The sequence below is a fragment of the Lolium perenne genome, chromosome 3 (genome assembly GCF_019359855.2).
Source record: "Lolium perenne isolate Kyuss_39 chromosome 3, Kyuss_2.0, whole genome shotgun sequence".
NCBI lineage: Eukaryota > Viridiplantae > Streptophyta > Magnoliopsida > Poales > Poaceae > Lolium > Lolium perenne.
Window position 1 is genome coordinate 176,921,702 of NC_067246.2, and position 20,839 is coordinate 176,942,540.

At 41.6% G+C, this 20,839-nt stretch overlaps 4 protein-coding genes across 6 annotated transcripts; 2 read left to right on the top strand and 2 right to left on the bottom strand.

Moving 5' to 3' along the window:
- Positions 1-265: 265 nt before the first annotated feature.
- LOC139838044 (uncharacterized) lies at positions 266-2,617 on the bottom strand. Its single transcript, XM_071827395.1, has 4 exons — positions 2,485-2,617; positions 2,014-2,397; positions 1,190-1,440; positions 266-1,027 (listed from the first exon to the last, which is right to left on the bottom strand). The coding sequence occupies exons 1-4, from the start codon at positions 2,615-2,617 to the stop codon at positions 266-268; spliced, it is 1,530 nt and encodes a 509-aa protein (XP_071683496.1).
- A 1,576-nt stretch (positions 2,618-4,193) lies between these two features.
- LOC139838045 (uncharacterized) lies at positions 4,194-5,491 on the top strand. The gene is made up of 3 exons (XM_071827396.1): positions 4,194-4,485; positions 4,606-4,761; positions 4,860-5,491. The coding sequence occupies exons 1-3, from the start codon at positions 4,194-4,196 to the stop codon at positions 5,489-5,491; spliced, it is 1,080 nt and encodes a 359-aa protein (XP_071683497.1).
- Positions 5,492-5,563: 72 nt separating this feature from the next.
- On the top strand, positions 5,564-8,788 carry LOC127342691 (mitochondrial carrier protein CoAc1). The gene is made up of 7 exons (XM_051368687.2): positions 5,564-6,634; positions 6,748-6,833; positions 6,947-7,154; positions 7,342-7,471; positions 7,955-8,139; positions 8,229-8,360; positions 8,453-8,788. The coding sequence occupies exons 1-7, from the start codon at positions 6,467-6,469 to the stop codon at positions 8,561-8,563; spliced, it is 1,020 nt and encodes a 339-aa protein (XP_051224647.1). The 5' UTR covers positions 5,564-6,466; the 3' UTR covers positions 8,564-8,788.
- Positions 8,789-9,201: 413 nt separating this feature from the next.
- Positions 9,202-15,129, bottom strand: LOC127342692 (uncharacterized). 3 transcript variants are annotated; one of them, XM_051368689.2, is made up of 5 exons: positions 14,984-15,129; positions 14,283-14,452; positions 13,526-13,666; positions 9,921-10,103; positions 9,202-9,764 (listed from the first exon to the last, which is right to left on the bottom strand). In XM_051368689.2, exons 2-5 carry the CDS (start codon positions 14,434-14,436, stop codon positions 9,421-9,423), a joined length of 822 nt encoding a protein of 273 aa, XP_051224649.1. In that variant the 5' UTR covers positions 14,437-14,452; positions 14,984-15,129; the 3' UTR covers positions 9,202-9,420. The 3 variants fall into 3 exon arrangements, with proteins under 3 accessions (XP_051224649.1, XP_051224648.1, XP_051224650.1); XM_051368688.2 differs by having other exon boundaries at positions 14,980-15,108; XM_051368690.2 differs by lacking the exons at positions 13,526-13,666; positions 14,283-14,452; positions 14,984-15,129 and adding an exon at positions 10,995-11,166.
- Between the last annotated feature and the right edge of the window lie 5,710 nt (positions 15,130-20,839).

Below are 20,839 nucleotides of genomic sequence, written 5' to 3' on the forward strand. Positions count from 1 at the left end.
GATAGGTGAGGTAAGGTCACCATGTTGCCATATAGGTGAGGCACGAAAATCATGCGACCAACCAATCAAAGTGTCACTTAGGTGTCACCCGATGCAATTCAGCCTACCAAATGAGGTGCTATTAGTGAATCGAAGCTCGTTCGGAACGAGATGGAAGTCCCATCTCTCACTCTCACTGGGGCAGTGATCCATGATTCCTACCAAACTCGCCCTTACTATTTGAGTAGAGTTTTTTTTTTTTTTGAGACTCAACCGCTATCATTCATTAATCATTGGGCTTACAATCTTTGTACAGACAATCAGATAAGAAAGTAGGAACATAATTAATCCAAAGACATCTATGCCTACTAGAGGATGCCTGCTTAGCACACAAGTGTGCTCCTTCATTTGCTTCACGCCCAATAAAACTAAGATGGAAATATTCCATATTACTAGATAGGTCTTCAATCTCTTGCAGGATTGATGAAATCTCAGATCTTCCACTAGCCCGATCATTCCAGAGTCTGACAACATCATTCGAATCTGTTTCAACCTCGACACGAGACAGGCCAAGATCACTAGCAAGCTTGATTCCATCCCGAACTGCCAAAGACTCCATGATCAGAACACTGGCTGCCTGGGAGTACCATATAGCCTGACCCCTAATCAGAGCTCCTGTATGGTCACGCAGAACTAATCCTGATGCTCCATCTCCTGATATCTCTGAGAAGCTTGCATCCACATTCAATTTCAAAACTCCTTCATTCGGTGGCTGCCACATCGGGATAACTTTGGTGGTCCGTTTACTGATTGCGCGACCAGATATGGATAGGTCCATCGCGATATCAGCAGCCCACTTTACAGATTCAAAAATAGTCCTTAAACGTTCGCCATGCTTCCTGGCATTCCTTTCCGACCAAACAGCCCATGCTCCACACAAAATGACCGAAGCATCCTTAGGTTCTAACTTGTTACTATCAATAATATCAATAGCCCAAGTTGTAGGATGGAAACAAGGTATCTTCACCCCTGTAACAACCTTGATTTCCTGCCAGAATAACTTGGCCCATGTACATTCAAAGAGGACATGTTGAATGTTTTCCATGATGCCACATTCATGACAAAAACCAATCTTTTCTATATGGCGATCTATTAGAATAGCTCGGCATGGAATAAAACCTTTGATTACTCTCCACCAGAAATTACGCACCTTTGGAGGCACTCTGAATTTCCACAGTTTCTTCCAGTACGATTGTTCAGAACCACTTGATCCCATTATAGGGTTAACCATGACGTTGGCTTGCAGCAAAGCTCTATAGGCTGATCTAACTGTAAAGTTACCATGCCGTTCTAGGTGCCAGGCCCAAGAGTCCTCCTCTAATCTACCCGTTGGAATTTTCAAAATAGCTTGTACATCAACAGAAGCCATCTTCGTCTCTAAAATCTCTTCATTCCACTCGCCTGATTGTGGATTCAACAATTCATTCACTAGAGTCACTCCTGATCCGGGTCTTCTCATAATTGGCCTAAGGCCCATATTGGTCGGAATCCAAGGATCCTCCCAAATTCTTGTGTTTGTACCATCGCCTATCCGTTTAATTAGCCCCAGATTTAATGCTTCTCGTCCATATAATATTGCTCTCCAAGTATGAGAAGAACCCCTCTTATTTGCTGCTGACATAAAATCTCTGTTATAGTAATACTTCCCCTTCAAAACTCTTGCACACAGTGAGGTTGGATTAGAGATCAATCGCCACCCTTGTTTCGCTAACATAGCTTTGTTGAAGAGTGTGAAATCCTTAAAACCCATGCCCCCACAGACCTTAGGTATAGTCACATCAGACCATTTAACCCAATGCATTTTCCTTTTCACTTCGTCACCTCCCCACCAGAAGCGAGCCACCACAGCAGTAATTTTCTTACATAATTTTTTTGATAGCTTAAAACAGCTCATTGAGTATGTTGGTATTGCCTGACAGATAGCTTTTATCAACACTTCTCTCCCTGCACTATTAAGAAGCCTAGGCGCCCAACCTGCCACCAATTTCTTGATAGTTGCTACAATATGCTCAAATTGATCATCTGTAGACCGCCCAAGAGCAGTTGGAAGACCCAAATATTTCTCAACCAAAGCTTCTGTGGGAATGTCCGTACCTTGGTGCACAGCTAACTTCATACCATCATTTGTGTTTGCACTGAAAAAAATTGCAGATTTTTGTTTATTCACCATCTGTCCAGAGCCAATACGGTATCTCTCCAAAATCTCCTGTAACCTATTTGCTCCATCTGTTGTTGCTTGCGTAAAAACCATACAATCATCAGCGAAAAGAAGATGGGAAATCCAGGGGCAGTGAATACCCACTCGAACCCCACGGGATAAATGGCCAGCACCATAATACTTGAGCATACTCGAGAACCCTTCAGCACATATCAGAAATAGATAAGGTGATAATGGATCTCCTTGTCTGATGCCTCTGGTTGGTTTAAAAATTTCCGAATATGTACCATTGACTTTAACAGAGAAGGAAACCGACTCCACGCAGCACATAATTCTATCAATCCACTCAGCGGCAAAACCCAGCTTGGTCATGATCGCCCTCAAGTATGACCACTCCACACGATCGTACGCCTTTGCCATATCCAGTTTCACCGCACATGCACCTGATTTTCCTTTCTTTCTTTTCAAATAGTGAACACATTCATAAGCAAGCAGTACATTATCAGTGATGAGCCGACCGGGAACGAATGCACTTTGCTCCTCCGAGATCAGTCCTTCTAGCAGAGGTCTTAATCTCAGTGCTAAAACCTTCGATGCCAACTTGTATAACACATTACATAGGGATATAGGCCTATACTGAGATAGATCTTGAGGGTTTTTTACCTTTGGGATCAGAACCAAGACAGTAGAGTTCACAATCTCAGGCATATCACCACCATTCAGAAAATCCCTAACTGCTGAGCATATAGCAGTTTTCATAATATTCCAATGCCTTATATAAAAACCAGCAGTTAGTCCATCCGGTCCCGGTGAACGATCCGGGTGCATCATAAATAAGGCTCTCTCAATCTCCTCGTCAGTGATAGGTGCTAGCCATTGCAAGGGTTCATACGGACAAGGGTTTTAGCCCGTCTGCTCTCTATGCCGACATGCGCTCGGCATGGAATCCGGTGAAGGAAGTGCGGTGGAGGAAGATTGAAGACAATCTCTTCACGGTGCAGTTTGGCTGTCTTGGTGATTGGAATTCAGCCATGTTTGGTGGGCCGTGGCTGTTCCGCAATCAGGCGTTAATCCTTTTGGAATATGACGGATTTACGAACCCTAGATCAATCAAGCTAGATAGGATTTCCGTCTGGGCAAGGGTTCTGAAACTTCCAGATAATTATCTGGAGGAGGCTGTGATTAAAGGTATGTGTAGGAAGATGGGAAAAATTACAGAAGTTCAAATTCAGCTTCCTGCAGGCTACGTGGGTGCTTTTGTCAGACTGAGAGTTGATCTTGACGTTAATAAGAAACTAGAGAGATTTGTCTCGATTACCAAGGCCGGTAAGAAGGATTGGTATCAGGTCAAGTATGAAAAAATGCCTACTTTCTGTAACTATTGTGGGTTGCTTGGACATTGGTATGAGGAATGCGGAACAGGAGAGCATGATCCATCAAAGTTTGAATGGGGAGATTTCATATTGGCAGATGAATGGAAGAACCGTGGTGCTGGCCGTGGATCTCCATCCGGGCGTGGTGCTCCAAGTCAAGGCTCAGGTAGGGGAAGAGGGTTGTTTGGACGAGGCTCTGGTAGAGGAAGTGGTGGAGCTTCCAATGCCTTTAGCAGTGAGGGTAGCTGGAGATGGAATATAGTGCAGAGACAAGATGATGGCAAAATACCCTCGTTGGAGCAGGATGGAGGGACTGGTGTGATCAATGATGTTAATATGCAGGATGCAAATTTGCCAAAAAAGAGGGCGGCTTTAAACTCCAATTCTTCTCTGGAGGGTGAACAAAATGCAGGAACCATTGTAGTAGTGAATGGTAACTCAAAAGTAGCAAATATGATTGGTATGTTTGATGATGGAAAGGGTACTCTTCCTGGTGCATCTCCCCAGAAGAATGCAAATAAGAAGAAGCTTAAAGGTGGAGATGGTGAGGCAGTGGATAGTACTAACATCAGTGATATGCTGAATGTATCGGCGGCATCCTTCGAGGATGACCGCCGGGAGCAATGAATATCCTAAGTCTGAACTGTCGAGGTGGTGGGCGGCCTGAGACAGTTCGTGAGATTAGTGACCTGATTAGGTTGCAACGTCCAAGTCTGGTCTTTCTCTCGGAGACCAAGATGTCCGATAAGAGAGCGCAAGATTTAAGATGGAAGTTTGGGTTCTCCAATGCGTTTGGAGTTAAGTGTGTCGATCTGAGTGGGGGATTATGTTTGTACTGGAATAATGATTCAAGAGTCTCAGTGAAGTCATTCAGTAACTCTCACATAGACGCACTGATTCAAAATGATGAGCTTGGTGAGTTGGAGTGGAGATTTACCGGTTTCTATGGAAACCCTGTGAGAGCTAAAAGAAAGTTGAGTTGGGATTTGATGAAGTATCTGAGGAGGGAGTATAATAATCCTTGGATTTGTGCAGGAGATTTTAATGAGGTCCTTTATGCTACCGAGCAATTTGGTGGTATTGAAAGGCAAGAATGGAAGATGGAAGGTTTCAGAGAGGCAATTGAGAAGTGCAGACTTGATGATCTTGGGTTTTATGGTTTACCTTACACCTGGGACAATAAACAACAAGGTGACAGAAACATCGATTAGACAGAGCTCTTGGAGATGATAAATTTATGGAGTGCTTTGATAATACTATTGTTACTCATGTGCAATGTTGTGAGTCAGATCACTGTGCTCTGGTGATATCAGTAAGGAGATCAGACTGGATAGAAGATGGGATGGGTACTAAACCATTCCGTTTTGAGAATGCTTGGACACGCCATGACCGATATACTCAAACGGTTGAAGGTGCGTGGCAGGCCGAGGGGAATAATTTACAGGAGGTTTACGAGTCTCTTGGAAGCGTTCGTAATAAGCTGAAGAGATGGAGTATAGTTGAATTCGGCTATGTCAAAAGACAGTTAGCTAGCATGAGAAAGCGATTGGACGATCTACGAGCAGGTTCCCTCGGTAGAGGTCCCTTGAATGAGGAGAAAACTCTTATGGCGAGAATTTCAGAGTTACTGTCAAGGGAGGAATCATTAGAAAAACAAAGATCAAGAGCTCAATGGCTTGCAGAAGGGGATCGCAATACATCCTTCTTTCATGCAAAGGCCAAGGAGAGAGGAAGGAGGAATAAGATAAAGTCTTTGAGAAGATTAGATGGTTCAATCGTGACTTCTCAGGAAGGCTTGGAGGACGAAGCGATTGGGTTTTACAAAAACCTCTTTACAGCTCAAGAGGATACAGACACTAGACTAGTTACTGATTGGGTGTTAGTAAAGGTTGATGATGCTATGAATGCACTATTTGAGTAGAGTGGAGCCTCCCGTTTTGCCGCACGCGGGAGCGCGAGTGACCCGCCACCAATAACAGATCGCCAGGCACGGCACCCGCACCGCCCCTCTCCACTTCCTCCTTCCTTCGAATTCGTTCCACAGCAGCTCTCCCCGCCCCCACCTCCCGCAACCGCAACGGATTCCGCCTAACGAATCGATCCCCTCTCCTCCTCCTCCTCCTCTCGTCGGTCCAACGAATACTTGCCCACCCAGATCAATTCCCCTCTCTACCTCTCTCTCCCCAACCCCCGCAGATCCTCCACGATTGATGAGTATTCTTCCCCCAGACTCTTGGTGGAGCGATTTGGATGCGAGGGAGCTCGGCCCCGACCCTTCTCTCCGATCTCCCCGCCGTAAGGGCTCCGCCGCCTCTCGCCTCTCGCCGCCACACATAGGCCGATGGGCTAGGGAGCTGGCCCTCCTCCACCTGCGCTCGCCAGCGGCGGGCCGGAGCCTTTCCGGATCTGCCCCTCTGCTTTCGCTTTACAAGCCTACGCCCCCGTAGGCAGCTCTTGGTTGGAGCCTACTATACCGTTGATTCCCCTCTGAACCTGCTATACTGGGTTATCATCACTCTACACTTCTTGTTGCTTCTCGGATGATCAGGGCTGCCGATCGTGGATGCTGCGTCGTCAACCAGCTTACGCTAGAATCTCCTCTTTGTTCCGTTAAAAACTACTCCGTAGCTATCATTGCTCAGACACTACTGCGCGAGATTCTAGCTTATCCCGGGCCTCCAGTTAATGCGAGCGGGCAGGAGAAAGACTAAAAAAATCAAGCTTTGATTCCGTTCTTCGCATTTAAAGGATATCCAATTTTCAGGGACATATTCCTGGCAACACTCTGCCTGCAAAAGATATTCACAGCCCCGAGTTTTCATTTATTAGTGTTAATGTTAATAGTGGTGGGGAGAGCAGGCCTTACATATCCTCATCTGCCCAGACAGTTGGAAATATGGGTTCCTCGCAAGAATCCACATTTTCATCGGCCTCAACAGCCGCGCAGGTGAACGCTCTGGACTTGCTGCCGGTCTATGCTAAGGAGCTTATTGCTGGCGGTGCAGCCGGTGCATTCGCCAAGACTGCGGTGGCGCCACTAGAGAGGGTCAAGATCTTGCTGCAGGTATGGACTGTTTAATCCTTACGTTTCCATTAGTATTTACTTGTGTTGATTGCACAAGTATTTAGCTGATGATGTATTAAGTTTGGAGAATACATCTCTCTGTTGCTTTGTAGACCAGAACCCAAGGGTTTCAATCCCTTGGGATCATCAGATCCTTGAGGAAGCTGTGGCAGTACGAGGGAACCCGAGGTTTCTACAAGTAAGTATTGTGGGGAAATATGCCTTGAGCTTTGACTGTTGAATTCAGCATCTTGATGTTGAGCTTTCACTCACAGAATTTTGACTTTCACGCTTTATTTATCATTCATGCAGAGGGAATGGTGCAAGTGTGCTTAGGATTGTTCCATATGCGGCATTGCATTACATGACATATGAGCAGTATAGGTGCTGGATACTGAATAATGCTCCGTCCGTGGGCACAGGACCTGTGGTTGATCTTTTGGCTGGCTCAGCTGCCGGCGGAACTGCAGTTCTGTGTACCTACCCTTTAGACTTGGCTAGGACCAAGCTGGCATACCAGGTATCATACATCCATTCTGATCATTCCTCATTTCTTTGTTACTATATAGGTAAAGACTCTACATCAATAGAAGTACTGTTGGAATAGTTTCTTCATCACCACTAGTAGTTTACACATTGTCGGATGTTGATCAGTTATTGTTGGAATCACCACCTCATGGTTTATTCTCATTAATTTTCTTCACTAGGTTTCAAATGTAGCCCAACCTGGGAATCCTTTGGGAAATTCTGGCCAGCAACCAGTATATAATGGTATAAAGGATGTTTTTAAAACTGTTTACAAGGAAGGAGGTGCACGATCTCTGTACCGTGGAATAGGTATGTCTTATCCCCCAACTTTGCTATTGGTCTGAGCAAGCATCATTTTATGGTTTGTTGCTCTGAGGCTATCAAATTTCCAAGTCACGTCTCTTGGTCTAATATGTCGGTGCGACTTTAGTTAATGTTTCATGCTTGCAAAGCTTTTATGTTGTAACAAGGGTGCTATAATTCAAGTTCAGGTTAATAGTGGGCATGCATATGAAAATCTCATCCATACCTGGCATCACTGTTTATTTACTATCACATGCTTGCACAGTCGTTTCAGCTGACCCTAATGGCAACTGCCAGGACTCAGTATATGAGAGTAGTTTATGATAGACTAACACTTGAATATTGTGAAAATTCGGTTCAAATCTCCTTCGTTAATGTTCTTACTGCTTAGTACCGTACATGCGAAAAGTTATGCATTGAGCTGTTATGTTAAACTCATGTGGGGCATAAGATTGCAGTGCGTGACAATCAATTTTAATTATCTGTCAGGCCCAACCTTGATTGGTATTCTTCCCTATGCTGGCCTAAAATTTTACATCTATGAAGACCTAAAATCTCGTGTTCCAGAAGATTACAAGAGATCTGTTATACTGAAGCTCTCTTGTGGTGCTTTGGCTGGTCTTTTTGGACAAACCCTCACTTATCCACTGGATGTCGTCCGAAGGCAAATGCAGGTATAACTCACATTCCAGTCATGATGATCTATGGATTTTTGTAAGTAGGATTGCAATTCTGATTAGCTTCTGATCTGTCCTGCGTTCAGGTTCAGAACAAGCAGCCCCTGGATGCAAATGATGCCTTCCGCATTAGAGGAACATTTCAGGGTCTCTTTCTTATCATTCGGTGCCAAGGTTGGAGACAACTCTTCGCTGGCTTGAGCCTTAACTATGTGAAGGTAATTGAGGAATAGGGTGGCAGATATTGTGTGCTCTCTTTTTTCTTGAACTCTTAACCATGCAAGTCTTTCTGAAAATTTATTTGTTACAGGTTGTCCCTTCAGTTGCTATCGGTTTCACAACCTATGACATGATGAAGAATTTACTGGGAGTACCTCCGCGTGAGAGAGCTCATCCATTGACTGGTAACAATAACAAATGAAGCAGCGTCAACCTACTTGTGTTGTAGGACTCATTACAAATCATATCACTATGTTGCATATGGGGGTGAGGTAGCCTGAATCTCAACTTAAGTGTTAGATTTATAAGAATGAGAACTCAGTTGAACACTTGAGCTGCTCCAGACTTGGATATGATTGTATACAATTGTGATGCTTGGATAATTGAATTGAGATAAAGCATTTTATCGATTGTCTTGCATTAGCAATACACTAGTAAAAATGGTGATTTGAGCTGCCTTTTTGAGCCATTCGCACATCAGCTGCCCCATGAATGATATATATCTGATAGAGATCAGCAAATTGAAAGGTGAACTCTGGTTACAGTCAAGTTTATTCATCGGTTCTTTAGAACCTTGGTTCATTCGTTATTTTCTTTTCGCATCGACAGGATCACATGAATGTCCTTTTTCCGATTTGTTTGGCAAGATTTCCCAAGTCCTGTTCTTCTAATTGAGCATGTGGACATAAAATTATCTACAACATGGTCTTTTCTGGTGTATAATAGGCTATGCAGCTTTGATCCCACAAAAGAGCCAAAACTTTGGTGTATCCTTCATTAACCTCATACGGTATTAACAATGGGTAAATACACTTCTAGATACAAATGAAGCCTTTAAAATAAATTTAATCATTCCTTTGATTCACATAAATAGGATCAATCAACGTGTGCCAAGAATTACACAAAGTAGAACACTTCTTTGCATCCATCACCATTGAGGACAAACTCAAAATCAAATAACTTTGAAGTGAACAAATAACTTGCAAACTGTACACCATCCACAGCCCCCGTCCAGACCATTTCAGTTTTAAAGAACGCAGGATGGCTGACCTGCCACACCTAGTCTTTCTTCTTATCAGCTGGGGAGCAGAACCTCTCAAAGAGCATGGCGAAGAACCCGACGAAATCAATTCGGTTCTTCGGGTTGTCTTTCTCCACTTCCCGTTTTGCTTCCTCAGGCTTCTCTCCTTCTGCTGTAGTTTCAGTTTCAGTTTCAGCAGCAGTCTCGACAGGAACTTCAGTTTCATCTCTGGCTGTTTCATGTGGATGCGCAGCTGCGATAACAGCCTGAATTTCTTCCACGGCCTGCTCTAGGATGTTTGAGTCTTCGGTTTTGTCGACAGAGGTCTCGCCTTCTTCGGCCTTTTTCTCAGCTTCAGCTTCGGGTTCTTTCTCTTTGGATTCTGTATGCATCGAAGATTGATGCGAATTGTAAAAAATGTACGATCATGAACAGGTTAAGAGAGTGGACAGATCAATTCTTCCTTGTTTGTTGATAAATTGTGAGTATACTGTTTTTCCTAATTGGGGAATTGATAGGCTAGATCAAAAGCTTTTACCATGTTTGCCCAGATGTAGAACATCAGCAACTTTTTCCATCACTTCTGGGTGGTTCTTCACCTTGTCAAGGACCGAGTGGACCTTTTCCATCACATCTGGGTTAGTTTTCACCTTGTCAATCATCGAATTGAAAGCTTCCATGTCCTCCTTTCCTTGTTCTTCACTTCCTTGACCTTCAGAAACTGACAAAAAATACGTCAGAGCCTATAGTTGGCAGTTCAATTTAGAGGTATGAAAACTACTATGCGAGAAAACTACTCATGCCATCAAGAAACTGGACAATGTATTTTCGCATATGGACCTTTTTTTGCGAAAAATCACTTAAAGAAAAAGTTGCCAACTTTGATGAATCTAATCTCTCAACTTGTGTTGATGACTGGTGGACAATTGCTCTTCAAACAGGGAAAAGCTATGATCATGCTTGTCTCTTGGGAGATTTGGAAGGAACACAACTTTAGAGTTTTCCACCACCACTCCTCCCCGGCTTCGTCATCAAGAAGATCAAATACAAGGCAAGAGCTTGGATCTTAACCGGTGCTAAATTTTTAGGCAATGTAATTTCGGGAGAGTAGGTTCCCGTAAAACGTCCTAGGCATTTGCTGTTTCTAAACTTTCTTCTATATTAATAAAGAAGACAAATCATTTGCCTCATTTCAATATAATCTCTTATAATCTCTCAACTTTTGGGTATGGATGTATCTGGAACGTAAGGAAAAAAATAAACAAGAATCTAATTTGGCAGTGACTGGACCAGAATTCAGACATCGGTAGTAAACACCATAAGGAATACAATCATAGAAACATATGGCAGCAAAACAAACGAAAAATATAATTAACAAAAAGTTATAGTGATCAAGAATCTAATTCCACAACTTTTCTAAGTAGGAAAAATCTGATCAACCTTGAAAGGAAAGGACGAAATTCCTTTGCAAGAATAAGCAAGAGGTTGCCAATCATGCACACAAAGCAAAGAACGAAGAGATCCAGAGACAGAAGTTTGCAAAAACAAAAGTTGTCCCATCTTATCCGTAACATAGGCTGAATCGAACTGCAGAGGAACAAGAGACGCTTACCAGCTGAAACGTCGAGATTTGGGGGCAAGCGAAGGCTGCAATAAATGGGGAAAACTAAGCAGAAGGAAACCTAAAGGCACAGGCTAATAATTTGTATGAGAGGCTGACGAATTCTAGGTCTTTGCTGGCTTTGGATCTGTGATGTCTAGGTTAAGAGAATCCAGTCTGATGTTCAGGTGCACTATATATATACAGCTGCTGTACGTGGTAGGGTAGTGCAGGAGGGTGACAGCTAGATATAATACACACTGGCAAATTGCGAACAGTCATTGTGGTTGGTGGAAGATGATTCTGCATTACTGTTGGCACGATGCAGAGTTTTTGGGTCGTACAAACTGTCCTTATTCCAACTGGCTCAAATGGAATATAGATCAAGATTTGGTAATATATTTTTATTTTGTTTACTTGATCTGCGGTATCGATGCAAAGAAGAATATACGACATAACAGTTGGATTCTGTGTTATTTAGGAGTATTCCTTGCTGGACTAATTGCGTTAAATTAAGGATGTTCTGTACAATATGCATGTGTCAATGTCAACTAACCATCTGGCACATGGAGGCCAGCTAGAAGGACACAAGAACATGATGCCTGAGCTGTAACTGCCTCTTCGTCAGAATAAGATAGAAAAACGTCCGACAATTCCTGTACGCTGCTCACGATGATCTTCTGAATATGGGATGCAGTGAAGCTAGCTGTATTTTACTTTGCGATTTGGGATCATGAATGGCCCTTTATGGAGAAAAACAAGCTGGAAAATAGCATCAGGTACATTCTAAATCACACATGCCCAGACGTCCTCCACAATCATTGTGCATAAAGGTGGGTTTCCTTGGAAGTAAAGCTAAATACAAACCACCACAGAAAAACATGCAGCTCATGCAAGTTGTAACTATGAAATGCTCAAATCTGAACAACAGTTTGATGGTTGATTTGTTGAGCCATCCAAGTAGTAATCTCCAATGTGATCATTAGGATCAGTTTTTTTTTTTTTTGAAACAAGGCAAAATATTTGCCATTTTTATTAATTAAGGAGAAGGTTTTAGAAGTCTTATAAACCCATCTTGGCCAAAATAGCCAAGACAACAAATACTAGAGAGCTACTCTTGCGGCATTACATTACTTAAGGCTTTGGCGCCGGCAAGGCACCACATAGCCGCCTCCTCTTTTATTTTCGAAACAAGCATATTGACGGTAGCAGATTGGTTTCGGAAAACCAGGGCGTTTCTTTCCTTCCAAATCTCCTAAGAGACAAGCATTGCAAGCGAGGCCAATGCCTTTCTTGATTGACCTCTCTTGTGAATGACCTTAATCCACCAACTCTTGACGGAATGGATACCATGCCAACTTGGCGGATCAATGTCCTCAAGACCAAGCCAAGACTTTAATTTGGACCCCACACGAATTGAGAAATGACACTTGAAAAGTAAGTGGGCAGCCGACTCATCAAGCAATATGTGTTGGACCCAGTTTGAAATGATGTGCACTCACACCTAAATCACATACCTTCCTTTTTTCTGAGAACGGGCAGAAAAATTATATTAATACTTCGAGAAATTTCCAAGTTTCAGTACAAGTTGTCAAATTTCAGTTTGGTCTATTCTTGTACAAGTTCAAACAAATAATTGCATCATAAGAAAATGGTACACATAATGTGTCATATCTCCTTTCAAATATGGTGATGATCCATTATCATGATCTGAATCAACCTACTCTAGGAATATGAGTGGAATTAACTTCTGCAATGAGTACCTGTTATATCACTCCCCCCCCCCCCCCCCCCCCTTTATTGATTACATGACTTGTGGATTTCCTTCAAAAAGGGTATCAGAAAAGGATATCTTACCTAATAAGGAAAATTATCTAATATTACATAGACTAGCTACACCCACCCTTTCCTTGTAACACGAACAAAGGTCAAATTTCCCCATTGTACTATGCGCACACTATGGGAATTGAGTCCTAGCTCGGTGGCAAGGCTAGCGAGTGCGCAGCCAACCCACCCGCGTTCGAATCCCAATCTCGCTGTAATTTCGCAAGGAGGGGCGGACTTTAAACCGGGTCATCATCCTAGCGTCCATCCGCAGGGAGGGATCATTCCCCGTTGGTCAACGTACTATGCACACTATGATGTTTTTTTTAGGTATCAGTAGGACTCTGCTGTATATTTTTATAGATTTTTAGAAAATAGTTAGAGAAAAAAAAATTATAAAACTACAACAAACTACAGAAGATCTAATTAGCTGAAGTTCTGGACCAAAGTTCTAAAAGTGACTATGTAATTTTGTTACGAGTGCTGAGGCTGAAGGGAACCCAACCATGTACTATCAGCTTACAGCGGAATAGTGCTACTCCAGTTCTTTGTATCACCTAAATGTTGATTGCAGTTTGTAACCTCTTTGACCTAATTCAAAGATGAATGTGGAACTGCACTATTCGATCTTATATATTTCTATCTGTGAAATGGTCACACAGAATCAACTGAACGTAAATATTTTCATTTTAGTTGACTTTGAATTGAATATGATTTACCTAGTTCATTTGAACGGCTGACTTCGGAATGACCTCTAATATCCTCTTCCGTTTTTTCAAGAACGACTGAGCCCCTCTGTAAGATTGTTTCAATGCCTGTCTTCGCATCATCTTGAGCCTTTTCCAACCTCTCTTCCACGTCTGTCAAAGTGTCAATGAGCTCCAAAGGTCAGGGTGGAGAAAAATTATTAAGATTACATCATTGCCAGCTGTCTACTAGGACTTAGGAAAGCTAACATGGAAAAGTTATGCAGGGCACGTAGAATTGTGAAAGATAATATGGAAATTACTAAAATAACATCATTTCAACTCTGAAACCTTCTACCTTGATTAAGTATAGGTGTTTCGGATTCTTGTGGGAAGCAAAAGTTTCCTTGTGCTGATCTAATAAAATACAAAGCCACTTTTAGAACAAGTATTTTATTTATGTTTATGAAATATAATATCTAATCAAAACAAATGGCTAACGTTGTCCCTTTTGGGGGATATCTGATAAAGTGGAACATATAAAGCAGATTAGCGTGGCAAAGGGCCTATTAGCAATTCCAGTTTCATTTGTTTGTGCTGATCAAAACTCTTATATGCTGTTGCTATCCGTTACTTCCTATCAGGGGAGAAACATTTCCATGGGGGCTGTTGCTATCAGTTACTTCCTATCAGGAAAAAGGTCCGTAGGGCATAGGGTCATGTTTATCTGAAGCTGGACAAACATTCTTGTGAACATATTTTTTGGCTGAAAATGGATGGAATGCCTAACCATTCTTTGCTGACTTTAGGCTTCCTGCAAGGGCACCAAGTCCTCCCTTGGTGCGATCGAAGAAGTCGTTCTTCCCACGGCTACTTTTCTCCTTCTTCGGTGATGATCCATCGGCTTCCTTCACTTTCTTTGAATTCTTCCTCTGAAAAAACATCTTGTTTGTTCCTCCTCTACAACAGTTGGTGAAAAAAGGGAACAGGATATAAGCAGACAACTAGCAGCATATTCCTGAAAGCTAAATGCAAATTGCAATGATCTGATGTATCATTGACATGGTCAATTGATGTTGTCCCAGATCTTAGATACAGTTCAAGCTTAAATACAGACACTAAAAGCAAAGTAATGCAGTTTAAGTTTGTGTCTGAAATAGTAAAACATAAGAGCATCAATCCCCATCCTAGCAGCAAGTAATACTGGTCCATGTGCTTTGGACTAATAGAGAAAAAGTGGAGCATCCATGGTTGTTCTGAAACATGCTCCCATTTGTTTCCTATTGATGTAGACAATTGTTTTGCAACATGGGCTGGAACTTGTCTCAATGACGGAAAAGAGCACGGTTACTCAGTAACATGAAACAGGAACAATCTAACCAGGTGAAAAGGAGCAAGTATCGCTAGAAAACAAAGCGAGCAAAAAAAAAAAAAAGGAAGAAAGAAAGACAACAAGAAACATATGTAGAAGCATGAGAATATCTTACCTACCTTGCTTGATATGATGAGAGAATGGAGAGGAGTTGCAAAAGAGAAGAGAAGAGCGACAGGGGGGGATACAGAGAAGAATAAAATGCTCCTCCCTTTATGGCTATATGTATGGAAAGGAGGTATTCAGCTATTAGTCGCTGCCACAATTTAATCGTGTCATCCAGTTGGATGCGGGTTCCCCGACCCGCAACCCTTAGCTTGTGATTCCTGTTTTTCCTGGCTATTACTTCTCGGCGTGTTCATTCCGTTTCTTTACTGAATCAACAACATATGGGATTAAAACGCAATTAGTTTATATGATTTGTGTGTTGACTTAACCAGCACAATCATGTTGTGTGGGCGAGGCGTGCACACATGTGTCAGATTTACAAGTAAGAAGAAGGTGTAAGCTCAACTTGAAGTGCTAAACAAGGAGTCTAATTGGCCTATCTTGTAGACTTGCTTTAGCGTGTAGTATGTTGCAACGCGATATAGAGTTGAAACAGATAAGGATCTCTGAGTGTTGGAGGATGGATGCTACCGCGTGCTCATGCGTGCATCTCGGAAGTTTAGCCCGAGTCAATTAGTTACTCTGGATATCCATCGCTATAACCAACCAGAGCTCCAATTTGTTAGGATGTTTCCAGTTTGATAGGATTGCAGAAGACGATCTAACTTGTAGCTCATCCCCAAATTTGCTGTCTTACTTTTTTTTGTTTCAGAAACATCTCAGCAGATCTAACGGTCAAGCAGCATCGATCTGGACAAGGTGACAGAAATGGATCGAATATGACTGAAAGAAGAAGAGTTTAACGACAGATAGCAGCTGCCATGTCCAACGGGAGACGTGCTGATGATGGATTTAACACGTGTGTATCGGCCGGGGTCTCCCAGGCATTGAAGATTGAACAATTACCTGTAGCTGAGGGCGTATTCGACGGCGACACTCGTTTGGTCGGTCCCTGCTGGTTGGCTGGCGTGATCGGATCTTTCCCCCCGTTGTGAAGCGCACGTATACTCCAAACTCCATCCGCCTTCGCAGTGGTTGCCGCCAACTTCTTAGACTGCGTAGACCCTAGCTGCAAGTACTCCGTTGGTCCGTTCTCCCATTCAGCCATCACACACACACGCACTCAAAGGCCAAGGCCAAAGCCGGGTTTTGATTTTGCACCATGCCTTTCTAGCTAGCAACGACTTTGTCATTAATTATTTCTCTGCCGATCGAAAACACAAAATGTACTGTTGAGCCCACATTTGATCACATTGTTTTCTTATTGCAGCCTAAGGAACCCTTACATGCAGTAAGATGGTGCAGACAAGACAAGTAATCCATCTTTGAATCTCTTGACCGTTCGCTGTACGTAACTAAATGGCAGCGGGCAGGACAGATGGACGATTTAATACGAGGAGGACGGCGTGCACGGAAGGTCAGCTATCTAGAGTTCTAGACCGATCTTAGTAGTATGACTACGTATTTGATGAACCTGATCGAAGCACTTAGTTACAGCTTAGCTCTAGGAGTATAATATTTGATCCCATTAACAACAGCATCCCTTTGTGATGCGTCTGCCTAGAAACTTGATTAATACTTGTTTTTTGCACGTAAAAAAAAACTTAGTTTCCGAGAAAAGGCCCATGGGCCATGGCCTGCTTTATTGTCGAAAGTAGTAAGACTCTTGTCGATGTGGATATGGGCCACGGCTCATTTAATCTATATCTCAAAGACCCATATACACCGACCTGGTGCCGCACAACCCTTATCCTTGTTATGTGCCGGCCCATAACGGTTTTTTCTTTCTCGCGCAGCTAAGACCATTTTCTGTCAGTTTGTTCTTCTCTAGTTTCTTCATGTTCTTTGTGGTTTTTGCCGGTTTTTGAAAATTTTCGGATAAACGACGTTCATTCGAAAAATGTTCATTTTTCAAAAAAAAAATGAAAAATGTTCAAATTTTAAAATCGTGTTGACATATTTAAAATTGTTTTTGAAAATCGTTTTTTGAAAATGTTCAAATAATACACATGAGCATAGGTAGCCAGAACAGTAGAAGGTTTTGATATATTTCAAATGGCACACAAATCACGTTCATCTGTCACCTATTTTTGCGAAGTTCTCCTGAAGATAGGATTGTTGAGTTCTGCTTTTATAGAGTCTAGAATCATCATAGAGCATACAATCAATGAAATTTTATCCTCAGCCAGATTTTAGAATAGATTAGGTGAAATCTGTAGAAAATGAGAAAAATATGAATAAAAACATTTGGTGTATAATGTATTTCTTCATTTTACTAATATAAGCAGATCACGTTCATTTGTCTACTTCAGCCTATATCAGCTTCCTGCGCGTTCCGTTGGTCTCCGCCGCCAGAAGGTACGGTTTGTGTTAATGTTGATGCAGCCCTTTTCTCTTCCTCTCATCAGATGGGAATAGGCGTCGTAATTCGGAACCACAGAGGTGATTGCTTGACTGCATGCAGCGAGCTACACAATGAGGTTACGGCGCCAGAAATTGCAGAGGCGTTGGCTTGTCGCCGCGCGGTTTCCCTTGCTGTTGAGGAAGGTTTTGACAAGATTATTGTTGTCTCGGACTGCTTGTCTTTGATTCAACGTCTGCAATCTTTGGAGCTGGATCGGAGCATGGTGGGCGTGGTGGTTCAGGATATCAAACACATCTGTGCTTGTTTTGCAGAGGTTTCTTTTATGCATGCTCTACGACAATGTAATGAAGCGGCACACGTTTTAGCTCGCTCAGCTGAGCGTTTTGTCTCTTGTAATTTTAGACTTTCTGCTTCGGAATGTATCCGGAAAACTCTGTGTAATGATTTGTTATGATTAATAAAGTGCCGTATTTTCTCAAAAAAAAAAAAAAAAAAAGCTTCCTGCGCGTTCCGCATACATAGCCAAACCTGTGCATACCACTTGGCCCAATTATTCGCTTCCTATAAAGCGGACCATGGCTGAATTGAAGCGTCACGGCTCCATCTAGCCCAACTCAGGTCTCCACCTCCCGTTTTGCTTCCTCGGGCTTCTCCTGGGGGCTGCTTTACACCGACCTGGTCGGTGCCAAGCGTGGAGCCGCACAACCCCGGCCGTTGTTGGGCCCGGCCCACTATCCCCCGACAGGCTGTTTCATTTCGCTGCCCGTGTGTGGCTGCAGTGGCTAGCTGGGCCGCGGCCCACTAAAAGGTAATTCTCGTTTCGTTTTTTTTCTGCTGTTTCTTTTTTATTTTCCATAATCCGGGTTTTTTTCGGAAAAATTTCTATTTTTCACAAACATGAATTTTTTTAAAAAAGAATATTTTTAAAATATAATTTTTTAAAAATTAGAACAATTCTCAAATTTGAAAGATTTTTAAGTTTGAACGATTTTCAAGTTTGAAAGATTTTTAAGTTTGAACGATTTTTAAATTTGAACGATTTTTTATTTTGAACGATTTTTATGTTTGAACAATTTTTTGAATATGAACAAATTTAAAATTTGAACGATTTTCCGATTTGAACATTTTTCGAATTTGAACGATTTCAGATTTGAACATTTTTTAAATTTGAACAAATTTTAGATTTGAACTTTTTAAAATTTAACAAAAAAAAATAAACAGAAAAGAAACAAAAACAAAAACAAAAGAAACAGAAAAAAAGAAAAGAAAAGAAAAGAAAAAGAAACAGAGACAGAAAACAGAAATAAACGTGAAATGGGCCGACCAGGCCGGCCCATACCGCGCGCGCGGGGGTGTGCGGCGCGCGGTAACCACCGACCTGGTCGGTGTATAGGAATTGCCTCTTCGGGGGCTGCTTTACACCGACCTGGTCGGTGCCAAGCGTGGAGCCGCACAACCCCGGCCGTTGTTGGGCCCGGCCCACTATCCCCCGACAGTTTCATTTATTTGCCCGTGTGTGGCTGCAGTGGCTAGCTGGGCCGCGGCCCACTAAAAGGTAATTCTCGTTTCGTTTTTTTTCTGCTGTTTCTTTTTTATTTTCCATAATCCGGGTTTTTTTCGGAAAAATTTCTATTTTTCACAAACATGAATTTTTTTTAAAAAGAATATTTTTAAAATATAATTTTTTAAAAATTAGAACAATTCTCAAATTTGAAAGATTTTTAAGTTTGAACGATTTTCAAGTTTGAAAGATTTTTAAGTTTGAACGATTTTTAAATTTGAACGATTTTTTATTTTGAACGATTTTTATGTTTGAACAATTTTTTGAATATGAACAAATTTAAAATTTGAACGATTTTCCGATTTGAACATTTTTCGAATTTGAACGATTTCAGATTTGAACATTTTTTAAATTTGAACAAATTTTAGATTTGAACTTTTTAAAATTTAACAAAAAAAAATAAACAGAAAAGAAACAAAAACAAAAACAAAAGAAACAGAAAAAAAGAAAAGAAAAAGAAACAGAGACAGAAAACAGAAATAAACGTGAAATGGGCCGACCAGGCCGGCCCATACCGCACGTGGGTGTGCGGTACATGTAACCACCGACCTGGTCGGTGTATAGGAATTGCCTCTTCGGGGGCTGCTTTACACCGACCTGGTCGGTGCCAAGCGTGGAGCCGCACAACCCCGGCCGTTGTTGGGCCCGGCCCACTATCCCCCGACAGGCTGTTTCATTTCGCTGCCCGTGTGTGGCTGCAGTGGCTAGCTGGGCCGCGGCCCACTAAAAGGTAATTCTCGTTTCGTTTTTTTTCTGCTGTTTCTTTTTTATTTTCCATAATCCGGGTTTTTTTTCGGAAAAATTTCTATTTTTCACAAACATGAATTTTTTTAAAAAAGAATATTTTTAAAATATAATTTTTAAAAAATTAGAACAATTCTCAAATTTGAAAGATTTTTAAGTTTGAACGATTTTCAAGTTTGAAAGATTTTTAAGTTTGAACGATTTTTAAATTTGAACGATTTTTTATTTTGAACGATTTTTATGTTTGAACAATTTTTTGAATATGAACAAATTTAAAATTTGAACGATTTTCCGATTTGAACATTTTTCGAATTTGAACGATTTCAGATTTGAACATTTTTTAAATTTGAACAAATTTTAGATTTGAACTTTTTAAAATTTAACAAAAAAAAAATAAACAGAAAAGAAACAAAAACAAAAAAAAGAAACAGAAAAGAAAAAGAAAAGAAAAGAAAAGAAAAAGAAACAGAGACAGAAAACAGAAATAAACGTGAAATGGGCCGACCAGGCCGGCCCATACCGCGCGCGCGGGGGTGTGCGGCGCGCGGTAACCATAGGAATTGCCGCTTCTCCTAGCGATTAGCCTTGTGTTTTCTTCAAGAGAGAACTATTTCATTTAGGTCAGGTCTTTCAATAATTTTATTAAACTCAAAGGGAAAATAACTAGAATAAATAATACGCACTATCTTCCCTCTGTCTGTCGTATGATATTGAAGTATTCTCCCACCAATATAAGAAGTGGCTCTGATTCAGATACGCACTAACTTCGGTAGAAACTCAGGTTTTTGTATCTTTTTGTATCTAAGACAAGACCCACTCGAAACGTCATGTTTAGATCTCATATGAACTTTAACACAGTAGGCCCCCGTGTCCACCTTTTTTGACTTGGAATGTTTCCCGTGAAATAATAATGTTTAATAATATGCAGTATGAGATTGCAAGGCGATTCTCTATGAAAAAACTTTTAAATACAATTTCATGTTGTGTCGTCCTACCTAGCCACCGCGAAATATCCTAAGCTCTTTAGTAGAATTTTAAATAGGGCGTCTCAAAGTTCATGAAAGGCAAGAGGCGATAGCATAAAGATGGAATCGTGAACTAACAGTTTCGACCTAGAAGGTCAAGGTAGTACGGTTGGTGCAAAAAAAAAAGGGATTGAAGGACACAATGGGGCTGATTCTTTCTATAGAGATTGTT